The sequence below is a fragment of the Falco biarmicus genome, chromosome 7 (genome assembly GCF_023638135.1).
Source record: "Falco biarmicus isolate bFalBia1 chromosome 7, bFalBia1.pri, whole genome shotgun sequence".
Taxonomy (NCBI): Eukaryota; Metazoa; Chordata; class Aves; order Falconiformes; family Falconidae; genus Falco; species Falco biarmicus.
Genome location: NC_079294.1, coordinates 54,646,782 through 54,660,558, shown reverse-complemented (window position 1 = coordinate 54,660,558; position 13,777 = coordinate 54,646,782). Strand labels below are relative to the sequence as shown.

At 40.6% G+C, this 13,777-nt stretch overlaps 2 protein-coding genes across 3 annotated transcripts in view; one reads left to right on the top strand and one right to left on the bottom strand.

The window, feature by feature from the left end:
- The window catches only part of ALDH1A2 (aldehyde dehydrogenase 1 family member A2), an 82,042-nt gene that overhangs the window by 62,181 nt on the left and 6,084 nt on the right, over positions 1-13,777 (bottom strand). The window contains exons 2-3 of the mRNA XM_056346287.1: positions 5,053-5,155; positions 3,666-3,748 (exon numbers count right to left, since the gene is read on the bottom strand). Of these exons, the coding sequence (XP_056202262.1) occupies positions 3,666-3,748; positions 5,053-5,055 (86 nt within the window). The 5' untranslated portion in view covers positions 5,056-5,155. The remainder of the gene's footprint in view (positions 1-3,665; positions 3,749-5,052; positions 5,156-13,777) is intronic.
- AQP9 (aquaporin 9) overlaps positions 7,491-13,777 on the top strand; it is a 29,399-nt gene continuing 23,112 nt past the window's right edge. The window contains exon 1 of one of the 2 annotated variants that reach the window (XM_056346292.1): positions 7,491-7,828. In XM_056346292.1, the coding sequence (XP_056202267.1) occupies positions 7,727-7,828 (102 nt within the window). In that variant the 5' untranslated portion in view covers positions 7,491-7,726. Of the gene's footprint in view, positions 7,980-13,777 lie in introns of both variants that reach the window. The other variant, XM_056346294.1, reaches the window with a different exon arrangement.

Here is a 13,777-nt window from a genome sequence, read left to right as displayed (position 1 = left end):
CCTGGTTCCTCACACAAATTCCGTATTGACTGAGAGAGCTTACTCCTCCGTACCCTTCGCCTCCTGCCTCAGGAAATGTCCCTTCCTATTTCCCATGTGCTTTAGAAATCACTTTTGGAAGAAAAATAGGGACCGACTGAAACTTTACAAAGTTATTTTTCAGCTCAGATTTCCACTTAGGAATCTGAACTTCATTTTCTGATAGATACAGTAAAAGCTTCAGCCTCAGGTGTCCTATTTTAATTGCCTGCTATTTTCATTACTGACCATGATGGCAGCAAATGCTCTTCAGGAGATACTTGTATTTTAATTTATCTGCAAACATAAATCACACATTATAGCACTTTTTTCCTCTAGGTTAATTGAATCAATTCTCTAAATGTCTCTAAGCCTGATGATCTGAAAGAGGCTCACTGTTTGAAATCTCTTAAGAATTATGGCCCTTGAATTGTGTGCAGGATGGTATCAGTCCCTGCTCCAGACAGAGGTATTTTATACATCCAAAGTAAAAATACTGTTATACACATAAGCAGTATTAGCTGTAAAGCAACCCTCACAATACAATGATAACCCTAAAAAATATTATTTCAGAAATTATTCAAGTATCCCAATGAATTGTCTTAATATTATAAATCTTATTAATAATTGTTTAAGAATTAGTCTGGATTTAAGTTTGAAAGAAACAAAATACATCTACTTTTATTTTCCTTATTTCTACACTATCTTTAACGTAAAAAATAAAATAAATGCTGATATCAAGAATAACCATTTTTATTACTGAAAATCCAGGAAGAGCTAATGAAGAAATGATTTCACATAATTTTTACTAAAAATTAATGAAATGGATCAGTTTTCTTACCTGTGACACTGGCCATTTTATAGGCAGTAGAACTGTTAATTGCTGCTATGGTAAATTCAGTCCTAAATTGCAACTCAAATGTAAGGATTTAAGCAAGCCACAAATAATTCAGTGACAGTGACAAAGCAGAATATGCTTGGAAAGACTATCAGTGTTTGACTTTATAATTGGGACCGTTTCAAAAACAAGTATTATAGTTTAAGTCAACAGTCGAAATGCAATGTGTCCCTCACCAGAGGGTTGTGCAGAGGCTGGTTTGGCCGGGCAGTGAGCCTGGGGTGCCACTGCTGCAGTCTGCAGGCTTCCCGACACCCTCCAGCTGCTCCTCAGCTGGTCACCACCCTGCGCACAGCACCTCACAGCCGTGGGGTGCTTTAGCCCAGTCTCAGCAAAATCGCCCCGTCTCCTCCCACGGAGAACACAGGGCAGCGCGTGGCAGTGCCTCGGAGCAGGCTGCAAAGGCGGCGTGCCGCTGCCAGCCACATTATAGGCAAAGGGCGCTTGCCTGTAGGGGTTCTATTCTGAATTTAAATACATAAAAAACCACCTTTCTATTTTGAATGTCTCTTCAATTTACCTGTTTGAATTTATTATTTGTAAAACACATCAAACCTCAAATGGATTGACCCTCTGCTAATGTATATCACCTAATGAATGGATGCAATTAACTAATTCATATTGGAATATTGCACTTTCCAGATCACATTTATCATCACTAAATGTGTGATCTAGTTTGCAAGTTTAAATTTTTTATTATTACCCTTTAAACTAAAGAAATAAGTCTTATATTTAATTACCTGAACTTACATATTCAATTAATAGCTTCATTACCTTAATGAATATAGATACCGCATAGAAGTAACAAAAGATTGCTGCCTGGGTCTGCTCCTAAGCACACCCTATAAAGGGTCTGCTATGAACCTCAGAACAATTTTTTTCAATTAAAAAGTCTTGACTGGGGAGTTCCAAAGGAATGGGGCCTGGCAATCCAATATACTTATACAGGAGCCCAAGATAAATTTATCTTCTATATTGGTATTATTTAGTATGTAAAAGGAATCCCAGAAGCAAAGCTTATGTTTCTGGAAAGGCAGATGATTTAGACTTTCAAATCTGAATCGTTATGAATGAAAGGGAAATAAAAGAATGAAAAATAGGCAGACTGGCACCTCACCTGCTAAAGGACGAGGGATGAGTGTTTGGAGCACAGATGGAAAACAAACACTCCTGTTGCGGGAGAGGGGACAAAGCACCGGGAACAGCAGCTCTCACGGTCGGGTGGGAGACAGCTGAAGGCAGGTGGGTCAGCGAGTCAGGTGCGGGAAACACTCTCACTTTCCTGATGGTAATTAGGTTTCAGGACCACGAACCGGGTGTCGTGTTCAGCTCCATCTCTTTGCCCAACATGCCGCTTGGCCTTCCTGTGCCAGCAGAGTCAAATCTGTCGTTATCTTTGGCTTTCATGTTAAATCTCTTTTATTAATTAGGTAGGCTCAGATCTCCTGCTCTTCACAGCCTTACAGGTGACCATAATAAGGCTCAGAGGGCCTGTTGCTATAGGGAATCTGTGCCCTGTAGAAAGGTGAAAGCTTTTGACAACGTATCCCATTCGGGTTAAGAAAACATAGGGCTTAGATCACTGCAAAGCCCATTATACTTTCAAGTCTTCTTCATGCTGCGTAGACGTATTTGCCAAGGTATCTTTTGTTTTTAATAGCAAAGCTGAATTTAAAATTCTGAGCTCCGTTTTGAGGGCTTTTTATAAGGATTTTGAAAGAGTTATTTTAAAAAGAACATGCTGTCAGTAATCTTCACTGATATTTATTTCTCGTGTATGTGAACTGTTCGAGAAAAGGCAACATGCAGAAAAAAGGGCAGGGAACTGGCTGCAACAAAGCATTTCTCTGTACTAAATCCATCTACTCCTTAAAAGCAAAACTCTTCTTGTACTGAAAGAGTCTTTTTCCAGATGCATTCAGAAAGTCAGACCTGCCCGTCCTGTAGCCCCCAGATAAGCCTCTACTGGAGCTGCACCCAGCACCGTCAGCGGGAAGCACAGCCTGGGCAGCAGATAACGGCAGAGCATGGAACCGTCTGCACAGCGTTTCCCCGACACTTCCACGCTTGGCCAGCACTGACAGTCCCATCACGGAGCCCTTCGGCGTGGAATGTTATCTGTGCCCCACAATGCCAGGGCGTTAAACGGGCTTGGAAACTCTCAGGGCCTATGTTATACACAGGCACATCGGTACGATGAATCTTAAGATTTATTATTGGCAACTATATAACCCTCTGTAAGGTATATACGTGTAGTAACACCAGCATGCAGAGGCCCAACGGTGTACCCAGCCAAGCAAGAATAAAGAAAAGCTTTGGGTCCTGCTTTAGGGAAAGTCCAATTTAATTCTCCCTGAAACCAGCATCACCACCAGCGGCAGACTCCACGAGCTTTGCAGCGGGCCTTAAAGCTTACTGGGAAAAGGCCTGAAACACACCTGCGTGGTGTGGGCTTGATCTTATTTCATGATCTAGACTGAAATGTTTTATCTGGAGACCAGGATCACAGAAACAGGGAAGAAAGAACAAAGACATTATTGAGGGGTCACCTTGTGTGCCCTGCCCCTCCCCCGAGGTGGGCGCCCCCAGACCTCAGCTGCACACCACAGATGTGTGCCCCCCCCCGAGCACTTCTTCACCAGGGACTGCAGCAGAGACAGAGGGATGGCCAGAAAAACAAGGACTAAAGAAAATGGCAGTTTCTGTACGCAAAAAGCTTAGAATTACAGTGGGCTCAGATCTTCCTCACCTGAATTTTTTTCCTTTGAGTTCCCCAGCAGCAGGATCAACCCATAAAACAGAGAACGTCCTGCAAGGACCACGCAGCAGTTTCTGTATGAAAACATAAATATAAATTAGGCAGAGGCATTTGACCAGGGACATGAATTACAGTAGATGTACGCATTCAGGCTTTGTCTAATTCAACTAAAATCAGCAGATTTAGACTTAAAAATAATTTGGCCCATATTATTACAATACAAAAAAATATATGGTATATTTATAGCCTTGGTCTCTCCAGCTGTGTTGGTTTAGGTTTTATTACATCAGTAATAACAATTTATGTGATACTCTGAATAATGTGCTGTTAAAAATTCAGCACAGTATATACTCTTACCCATGGGATTTAAACTGTGGGAGCTATGTGTATTATTCTCTACGTTCCTATTTCTATAGGAGTGAAGATTACTATAAAAATGGTTGGGTTATATACACTGTGTGAATTCCGGCTCTGCTTGAATCCAGGTGAAGAGAAGAAATAGTTCAGTCCAGATTGCCTTGGGGTAAGGGTCCCAAGGGCTTAGTCTTGCAATCTAAGGTTACACTGATCACACATTCAAGCATGAACAATAATATCAACATGCTTTTTGATGTCTTCAAAGAATGCAAATAGATTTGCGAGGCATAACCTCCCTTAACAGAATACATTTGATGCTTCTACGGTGTATCAGCTGTGTTGGTGTGCCTATTGATTTTATTCTTTACACCAGTTCATCTGATTTTCCTGGCAGAGCAGTCACAGTGACAGTTTTGTAGTTCTCATGATCACCCCTGGAGGACTCTTGAAAGACCAGTGGATCAGTGGTACGTTTCCTATGTTCTAATTTGCTGGCATTAGGATCAGGTTCAGTGAAAAACTAGCACTTCACTAACTGAACATGCGAGTTCTTTGGCGGAAACACTGCACAGCTCCAGCAACTAGTTTCTGTTTAACTTAACAATTTCTCTTGAAGTCTTTCCTACTGACAATTCATTTTAGGACAGTTCCTCATGCTCAGCCCACCTAGCATTTGGTTCTTTAGCAAGGCAAATAATTCTTTTAGCTTTTTAGCTGTGGAGTTAGCCACCTTGAAGGCTACTTCTATATTTTCATCCTCTATAGCTTTACTTACTCTCTTGCAGGACTCCTCTGGTGATGGAATTTGGAAAAGTTTATATTATTACTTCCACATTCTTGGCAAAACCTTGGAATCTTTTTGGTCAGCTCTGTTGCGGTTCAACATTTAATATGACAGAGTTTATATTCTTTCTGCGCTCCTTGCTTACGTACAACCTCCATTTTTGAAGGATGTCTGCCTTTTCTGCCCTCAGATGACACAGCTGTCCATACTTATGGGTGGCACTGCCAGTATCCTTACCATTATGGCTCTGGGAACAGGGCCCAGGTGAGGGAGACCAGGAGAAAACAGTCATCACTGGATTTTCTTTCCATTGTTCAACCAGGTGGTCCATTGCATGTGACTAAAAGGCAGTAACATGGAACAGGGTTCACATGGGTTAGTAATTAAGGTCAAAGCTTTCATGGGGTTTGTCTTTACATGTTACTTGTCTTTCTTGTAATGCTATGTGCATACCTGTTAGATTTTGGGTCTCTTTAGAACCTCTTTATGAATAAAAGAAGAAACTTAATTCAAATTTTCTGTGCTGCCCCCTTTTCTATTTGAAAATTATTCCAAAGTGCAGCAGTGACTTTAAACTGCTGATTTTCAAAAGCTGGAAGGATTTACCAAGGAAGCAATCATCCCCTACGTACTCCGTTCTTCTACACTTTCTTAGAGTATCTGCTTGAAATTGGTTATGGAGCTGAGGAGGACCTTTGGTCACACTTAGCATCACAGTTCTTATTCATGGAGTTAAATCATAGGTTTCTAGAAAGTATTGAAGAGGAGCTGAAAAAAAGCAAATGTAAAATATACATAGTTGTGTCACCCTGTAAAGACAGAAAATTGTTATAAGGAAAGCAATGTGATCCGGGCAAGTGAGCAGGGGTTTCTGTCTCTGACCAGTTACTGCCCTGTTGTTAGCTGGTGTGAATGCCTTCACGCTTGTTACGAGACTAAACTAAGAGGTCTCTGCATGCTACTTTGTAAGGGAGACGTGAATCTGCATAAGAAAAAGACCTGCTATGGACAAGCAACTAAAAATTGCTTTTATAAACATACTTATTTATCATTTTCCTGGAAGAAAGGAAGTGGTTTATCTCGTTCCTGCTGTAATGAATGGCCTCCCAAGCATGCTCCCGCAGTTCTACTGTATACATAATTCTGAAAGACTCCTCTCACAGACATAATAAGCATATACTTTCACATGCTGTGATAATTAAGTCCTCAGTAATGTTTTGCAGTGGTGTAGGGTAGAGGTTTTCAAACTGCCATACACGGGCTATTTTCAGGGGCTTCCCAGAGGCAGCTCCCAGCTGTTTGTGCAAGTGCAGCCCTGCACTACAGACCAGCCCTGCAGCTCTCCTGCAGCAGAGCATGCCCACTGCTGCACGGGCGCTCAGTCTGGCTCAGGCTGCACCAGTCCAGCTGCAGCCACCTCATAATTCATCAGCTGTGTGGCTGTCTGCAGGCCAGCCTTTCCTCTGTCAGCTAAAGGCAGACTGGTGTTTGAATGCACAAGTAGAGGAAGGTGAGTAAAAGGACACAGAAAAGTGGTTAAGGATTAAAATTGGGAGGAGGGGGTAAACCAGGTAGGTAGGGGGTGAAACTGGTGGTGGTGACTACAGCTGCAGGGAACATGCACCAGGTCCCAGGCTGAGGCAAGGAAGAGCACTGGTGGGGTAACAGAAGCGGTGCATTTGGCCAGTCCTGTAAAGCTCTGTCCTACTCACTGCAGACAGCGGTACTGACAGACCTAAGTGCATATTCACCACCAAGGTGGAAGAGGTTTAGGAGGTAGGCACCGAGCACCTACAACACATGCCAAAAGAATCTACTAGAACAGGGCTAAGGTTTTGGTGTCAAGTCAAATGACAGAAAATACTTGTAAATCAACCAGGTGGCATGTTAGTCAAATCAGTATCGCATCTGATAAAACCATTCAAAATGCTGAAGAGATGAAGAATGTAGTATTTTTCTCTAGGAGGCCCAATTCTTTAAGATATTCACCAACTTTATGTCTTAAGACCATGGAAAACGGCATTATAATGCTTCATATTGTAGCACCTATGCACTTTTAAGTGACACGCATCGGAGGCATACAGTCACTCGGTGCCACACTTGCCTATACCACATTATAAGGAGGCACTGGACTGTAGCAGATTTCATTAAGTGTTCCTAATTCATTCTGCCTCTTTGCTCTTTTGCAAACAGGGCAGGTCACTAGAGATCAAGACATTTAGTCCAAAAAGAGTATTATGAGTGAATATACAAATTCAACATACTACACTGAAGTACAATTCCTCATTAGCCACTGAAATCCCTCAGGAGTGACAAGATAGGCACTTTTGTTTACAGGGTAGAGCACAGCATTCTCACATGCATTCACTCTTTTACAACCTCCCTTGACAAGTTTTGGGACAGCCAATAGTAGCGTGGTTTAAATCCCAATCTAGGTCAGAGAGAAATTTGCAATGATATTTTGGTTCCTTAATTTGTGGTTCCTCTTTTTGCTTTTCTTTCTGATCAGTGTGACAGGAACATTTTTTTCATGTTTACCAGAAAAAAAAAGTAAAAAAAAAAGTAACATAGCAGGAAAGGTAATGATTATCCAAAATGAATCTATTCTGCAAGAGAGGGGGGGAAAAAAAAAAGAGTTCCGATTGTAAACTTACTGGTATTATCTAACCAGTATAAATAGACGTGTACTCAGAGAAGGCACAGGATGGAAAACTCATGATGAATTGTTAGGGCATGTTGAATTGGTTCTGTCAATGCCTGCAGTCAGATGATTTCACTGGCTGCACAAGATGAAATCTCATATTTCAATGTATAAGTAAAAGTGTCAAAGTTCAGCTGAAGCAGGGACGACTACAGAACAAATTTTGTGTATATTTGTAACTAGGGCACCAGAGCAATAGAGGAAGCCAAAATGAGCCGGAAAAGCAAAAGGAGTTTAAAGGAGAGATTTGCCTTGAAGAACAGCTTGGTTAAAGAAGCCCTCTCAGAATTCCTGGGAACTTTTATATTGATAGTAAGTGTCAGCTGCTTTCCTTTCTGCCTACTAATCTAATGTTGGACAGTGCATGCAAGGGGACATGTATGCTTTTTCTTGTACTGTACCAGCAGCGTGGTTACTGCCTGACAAACATTGTACAGCCTTGAATGAATTGCTTCTATTTATGGTAAGTTTGTAATTCCTTTCTTCACCCGATGTAATTATCACTGGCTATTAAAAACAGATAGCTTCATGTATTACAATTGTCTGATAAGCATTTCATTTCATACAGGAGCAGAATTTCTGTGAACTATCACATTCTGAAAAATCCAGATATGCACAATGAATGCTAATAATAATCTTGCTTTTGTTTTTTAAAAAAATCAGCAGTTTTTTCTACTTTCACTTCTATGTGTAACTTCCATTTGCTTTAACAAACATAGTGTTGCACATTAAGAGAATTTTACCCGACTTATTTTCTTGTGCAATATAAAAATTTAGCTGTGTGATTTGTAGTGAATTTGTTGGGAGTTACAAAATCTCTGAAGGTTTGGCAATGCCAGTTAACTATTATTTGTTTTGGTTTTAACTGCACTATGTAAATTATACAGTTGTTGGTCTTGTAGTATTGCTATAATTTAGCTAAATACCAAAACTCCCCATTTTCATATTGGCAGGGGTTTTTTAACCTAATTTCTTGCTCATTTTTTCTGTGCATTTTACACTGGGACACAGAGCTCTACCCTGTGATTTACCAGGGTAGACTCTGTAGCAGAGCTGGAAGCCAAGCAGCTACAGTATTTATGCCAAACTCTTTCTTCCTTCCTTTAGTCTGAACAAGGCAGTCTTGCTTATTGCTAAATATTTCATCACAGCGAAAGGACAGAAAAAAAATAAGAAGCAGGCATGGCATAATACTGACAAAGTATATTTTATAACTGTAACTATATTAGCTAAATTTCAAGTAAGTCATCTGAAATATTCCAGTAGCTCATAAAATACATGAAAATAATGGTCTTTACTACACTTCAGCCAACTGACGTGCACAGGCAGTAAAGTAACATTATTCTCAAATTTAATACCATCCATAAGACATTATTACAGTAAGGGGCACATTTAGAAGCAAGGAGCACAAAGCACTTTACAAACATTAATGAATTAAGTGTCAAAACACCCTGCTAAGGAGGGGAAATGTCATTATCTTCATTTTATATATTAGCAAACCTGATTACAGCAGACTGCACAGGAAGCCTGTGGCAGAAGTCTGAATATAACCCAGATCACCTGACTTCCAGTACACTGTCCTCACCACAAGATCATCCTCCTCTTTCCATTAATACAATTAAGCAAGCAAAGAAGACTTACGAAAGTGCAGATTAGACCACATACGCTATTATTTAATGTCTAAGACATTAAGTATTTAAGACTAGAAGGAAATGCAAACCCAGAGCCTATTTTCTTGTATATTTACCACATGAATATAGTAGAAAGCAAACTACAAGATTGTTGTTGATAATCTGAGTTTCCCAATTCTATCTTACCCTTTCTAGTTCCAGCCTTAGCTTAAAGCAGAGCAGAGCCTCATGTGGATTAAACTGCAGCGTTCTTAGTGCTTGGATCCTTCAATTTGTGTTTAGATTGCACAAGTTAGTGCCAGGACAAAGGGTTTATCATGAAGAAACTGACTTTTCTGCTGTTATTTATTGCTATTGCTTTTTGGCTCTGTCAGCTAGTAAGTACTTTCTCTTTAAGAACAGATAAATATTAAACCTTTAACTTAAATTGGAGCTAATGAAGGGGGCACCCTAGTAAGCCAGAGGGCAGAAATCCCTGAAAAACAAACAGCATGGATGCAAAAGAAGTGATAGCTTTATTGCTATGTCTTAATCCTGTTACAAAGTGAAAGTGAGACAAGAGTTCACAGCCTAGAGCACCATTGCTTCAGATCTTTCCTGAAAGCCATTTCATGTCACTGATGGGTTTTACAGCCTGTGGGGAGCACCCGCACCAGGGAGCAAGGCAGAGACAAACCCTTCTGTTACCCACAGGCTCTGTCTGGAAGCCAGCGCTAACTGTCTGTACCTAAATCTGTGACAAATCTAGCACCTCTGGAAGTTTGCTGGGTGAAATTCTGTCCCTCCAAACAACCTATTTCTATTTTTTTCTGGACGACAACATCACAGACCATATACTACTAAGAGCTTGAACTGCCATCTTTGGTAACTCTCAAGCCTTGCAACATTATTTTTCAAACCAGAAAATCTACCAACTGTAAGATTGATTTCAGGACACCTAGAAAGTGAAATCACTCATCAGGCAAAAACCAAGCCTTCACCTGGGGGCGAGAAGGGCTCTGCCTGCAGTGTTGAACAGATTTGAGGCAACAGGCCGTGAGAGTCACTGGGTATACAGGTTGGATAACATCTCTTGGTCATCCTGACTCAATATGCTGTGGTTTGCCTTGCTGCATGGTCTCAGCACGTAAGCTGAATTCTTTTCAGATGAAACTGAAGTGGAAGGTGAGCTCCAGAATCACAGCAAATGGGCTGACCCTTAATGGATGCTCAGTCCAATGGATCACACTGGAGGCGGTCCCAAGTAATCCCTCCTGAGATGTCCATAGTCAGGTTCTCTGAACCAGCTGCTTGCGCTGCATAACTTGATAATAAAGGTATTGCCTGTGTGAGCCCCTCTCACTGCTTATCAAAGCACCTGATTTCAACCTCTGAGGGTTCAGTGAGAAACACTAAGCTCTAGGAACCTGGAGGTGTCCCGCTGTAAAGGCAGATCCGATGGTATCCAGAGCAGCTGCTGCTATCGCCTGTCCGGGTAACCCTGCTGGTGATTAGACCTGTTCTGCTGGGATAACAAATATTTCTTTCAGTATCAAGCCTTGAATTGTTCCCCAAGGCATAGCACAGCTTCTCTAATTACACTCTGGAACAGGAACTGGGGCAGAAAACCCAAAATGTCAGTCCATAACCAAATGCAAATTGCACATGGTTTTGGTTACTATCCTGAACTATATCATATTCACTTTATAAGGTTCCAGCAAGCCAAGAAAATGTTGCACTTCACCTCTTACGTGATTTCTGTAAAAAGAATGAAGTGATGTAGTTTTAACATAACTAAGTTACATTTGCATGTATGGGCAATGACGAGCTTGCATTATGCTGGGTATTTGTATTCGCAAATGATTTGGAAACTCCTGCCCATTTCTTGCATTTACCTGGCTGCTGTCACATGGTAAACCCCCAGCCTACAAAGTATAATTGCGCCATTTGTAAGCTAGAATAAATATCCACAAAACCCACAACCTACCCATAAAGTTGTCAATTACTATTTCAAAAGGATACAACTGTTTTCCAGAAAATGGTTAAGGAGTAGTGTGGATTTTACGCTGTGTTTGGAACCAACGTGTGGGACTGGGCTACACCTGTGCAACAGGTCCCTGAGGTGGGAGAACAGCCGCCCGTTTGGACTGTGGTGGGTGCAAGGCCAGGGTGCATACACAATTCCCAGCCTCTGGCACTGCCTCTGCCTTCTACGGCTGGGGCAACCTCTCTGGAGCTCTCTTTGTGTTCTCTAGCATGTCTCCTGGTTCAGGGTGTTCCCTGTTGCAGCTCCTGTGGCTCACTCTGGGGGACAACACCTGGGTGCCAGCACAGAGGGCTCAAGAAGCCATGCTGCATCAGATGGATGGTTTACGTGACTTTTCAGTGAATCTGGCTGGAACTCACCTATCCAACTGCCTCTCTGCTTTTACTCACACTTCTCTCCACATTTCCCCTTTGGAACTTGGCTGCATTGCTCTCAAACAAAATGGGATTTACTCTGGTTTATGCTATTAAGTATATCTGAATTGGAACAGTTCCAAAAACAGATGCCAAATGGGCCATGTGGCTTCCTTTACCGGCTACTGCTCACCTAACGTAGTTTGTAGTTCATTTTCACTGAAAAGAGCATCTGACTGCACAGTTTCCCAGAAAGGAGCTGCACAGGAGCCAGTATCTCCCGAGTACAGAGCAGTGTGTGCTTCCTTGCTGAAGGACAACAGAGGTTTCCAATTAGCATATATAGACAAGTGGGTAGTATATGTATTCTTATCCAAAAGCTTGGTCTCCAGCTGGAGGTGGGGAGCCTCTCCCAAAACTCCCACTTGAAGCAGATGCTTGTGTGTGCGTAGAGGATGCAGTGCATGAGCATGAATTGAATGCATGACACCCCACGCTGCAAATAGACCAACTAATGAGAAGGAAGGATGCTTATCTTTTGCTCATCAAAACCTTTTTGTCTTTTTTTCATATGCTGACCACTTAATCATGTAAGTTATCACTCCTGCTTTGTTGCAGAGTTTAGTCTTGCCTGAAAAAAATCTTTAAGTATGACATTCCATGGGTTTGCTCAGTCCAGACAATTAAAAATTAAACAACTTTTCTATATCTGTCTTCGTGGCCTTCCATTCCAATGCATTTTAATTACAATACTGTACAGTAAAATATATCCCTTATTCCAAACATGCATCGGAATCCTCATTACGTATTACATGAAAGCAAATGTAGCTTTTGATAATTTATACCTTAAATAAGTGTTTAGCATTTAATACAAAATTACTACTTAGAAATTTTACACAAAGATAAATTCCATGTTCTAATTTTTTGTGAAAGGGAGACTCTTTGTATAGGATGAAATTGCTTACAGCAAGTCTTGTTTAAAGTAGGAAATTAAATAGCAGTAGCTTCTAACGGCTACCTCGTTTGCCATCAGTAATGAATTTCCCAGAGTACAGAATTTTGTATAATTAACTCTTAAACAGTGAACTGAAGCTTGTTAAAGCTAGACAAAAAAAGGTTATTCAAACTCATTTATAATTGGTATTTTGATGTGTCACTCAACAGCTTTTAGAATGCTATGTAACACTACAAATACCATGGGCTTTAGCAATGTTTGCACTCTGAGAAGCGACTCCTATGTCAGAGTTCCATACATTAGGGTCTCTAGCAGCAATACTACAGTACAACCAATAAATAATAGAAGTCACTCATAAATCTAATGTGATAGAAATTAATCCTGCACTTCCAGACCAAACCTGCTCATTCTATGGGAGTAAGATGCTTCCCTTCCCTGTCGTCACCAACTCAGAGTCCTTTCTTTTTCTGAAGTTGTACCAGTTGCATATATTTTGAAGGCATGAAATTTTGCTAATGATTCTCCTGAAGATATAAGAACTCTTCCTCCTTCTTGCAACTAATTAAATCAGCATTGCAAGCAGAAGTCAAAGTGGTAGTGAAGACCCCTTCATGATGCTGAGGTTAAGGAGGTGTTCTTGCACACTGGTATTATTTTTATAATTTTACGATTATCAAATGAAAATAATTCTTTTTTTCTAGTCAACACTTCTGCTTCCCTGAAGTCATTCTTCAATTCAGCTGCATAGTTAGCAGTGTGAAAGAACTGAAAGGAAAGTGACCTAATTGTTCTTTTACCCTGAAATGTCTATTACAGCAAATAATTCTGAAAAGTCACAGGAAAGCTTTTGTTTTCAATACAAACTTAAGTTTTCCAGTATATGACATTTTAAACTTTCAGGTGACTCAGATGTTCTGTGTTATGTGAAAGTTTTAAAAGAGAATTATCTTCATCTTTGCAACATCAGCCCCAACACATAACTCAGCTCTTGTTGTTTAACCAAGAGGTTCCAGTAAGTTGAACTTAATTTTCTAAGACCTTTCTGTAGATTCACTTTTTTCCCAAAAATTTGCATCTATAGGACTGAAGTATAGGTACTTTCCCTGAGCCTCACAGAAGACTTGCATCTTTCCAACATACAACTGCGACTGCAGAACTTGAATTTATGTTTTAGAGACACAAATTTACAGGCTGTTTTTTCAAAAGTTTCACCAAATAAAAAAAAAAGTTATAAAAGTAATAACATTTAAAAACTGTCATAAACAGCCGGAGAACAGTATAAAAGATAATAAATGC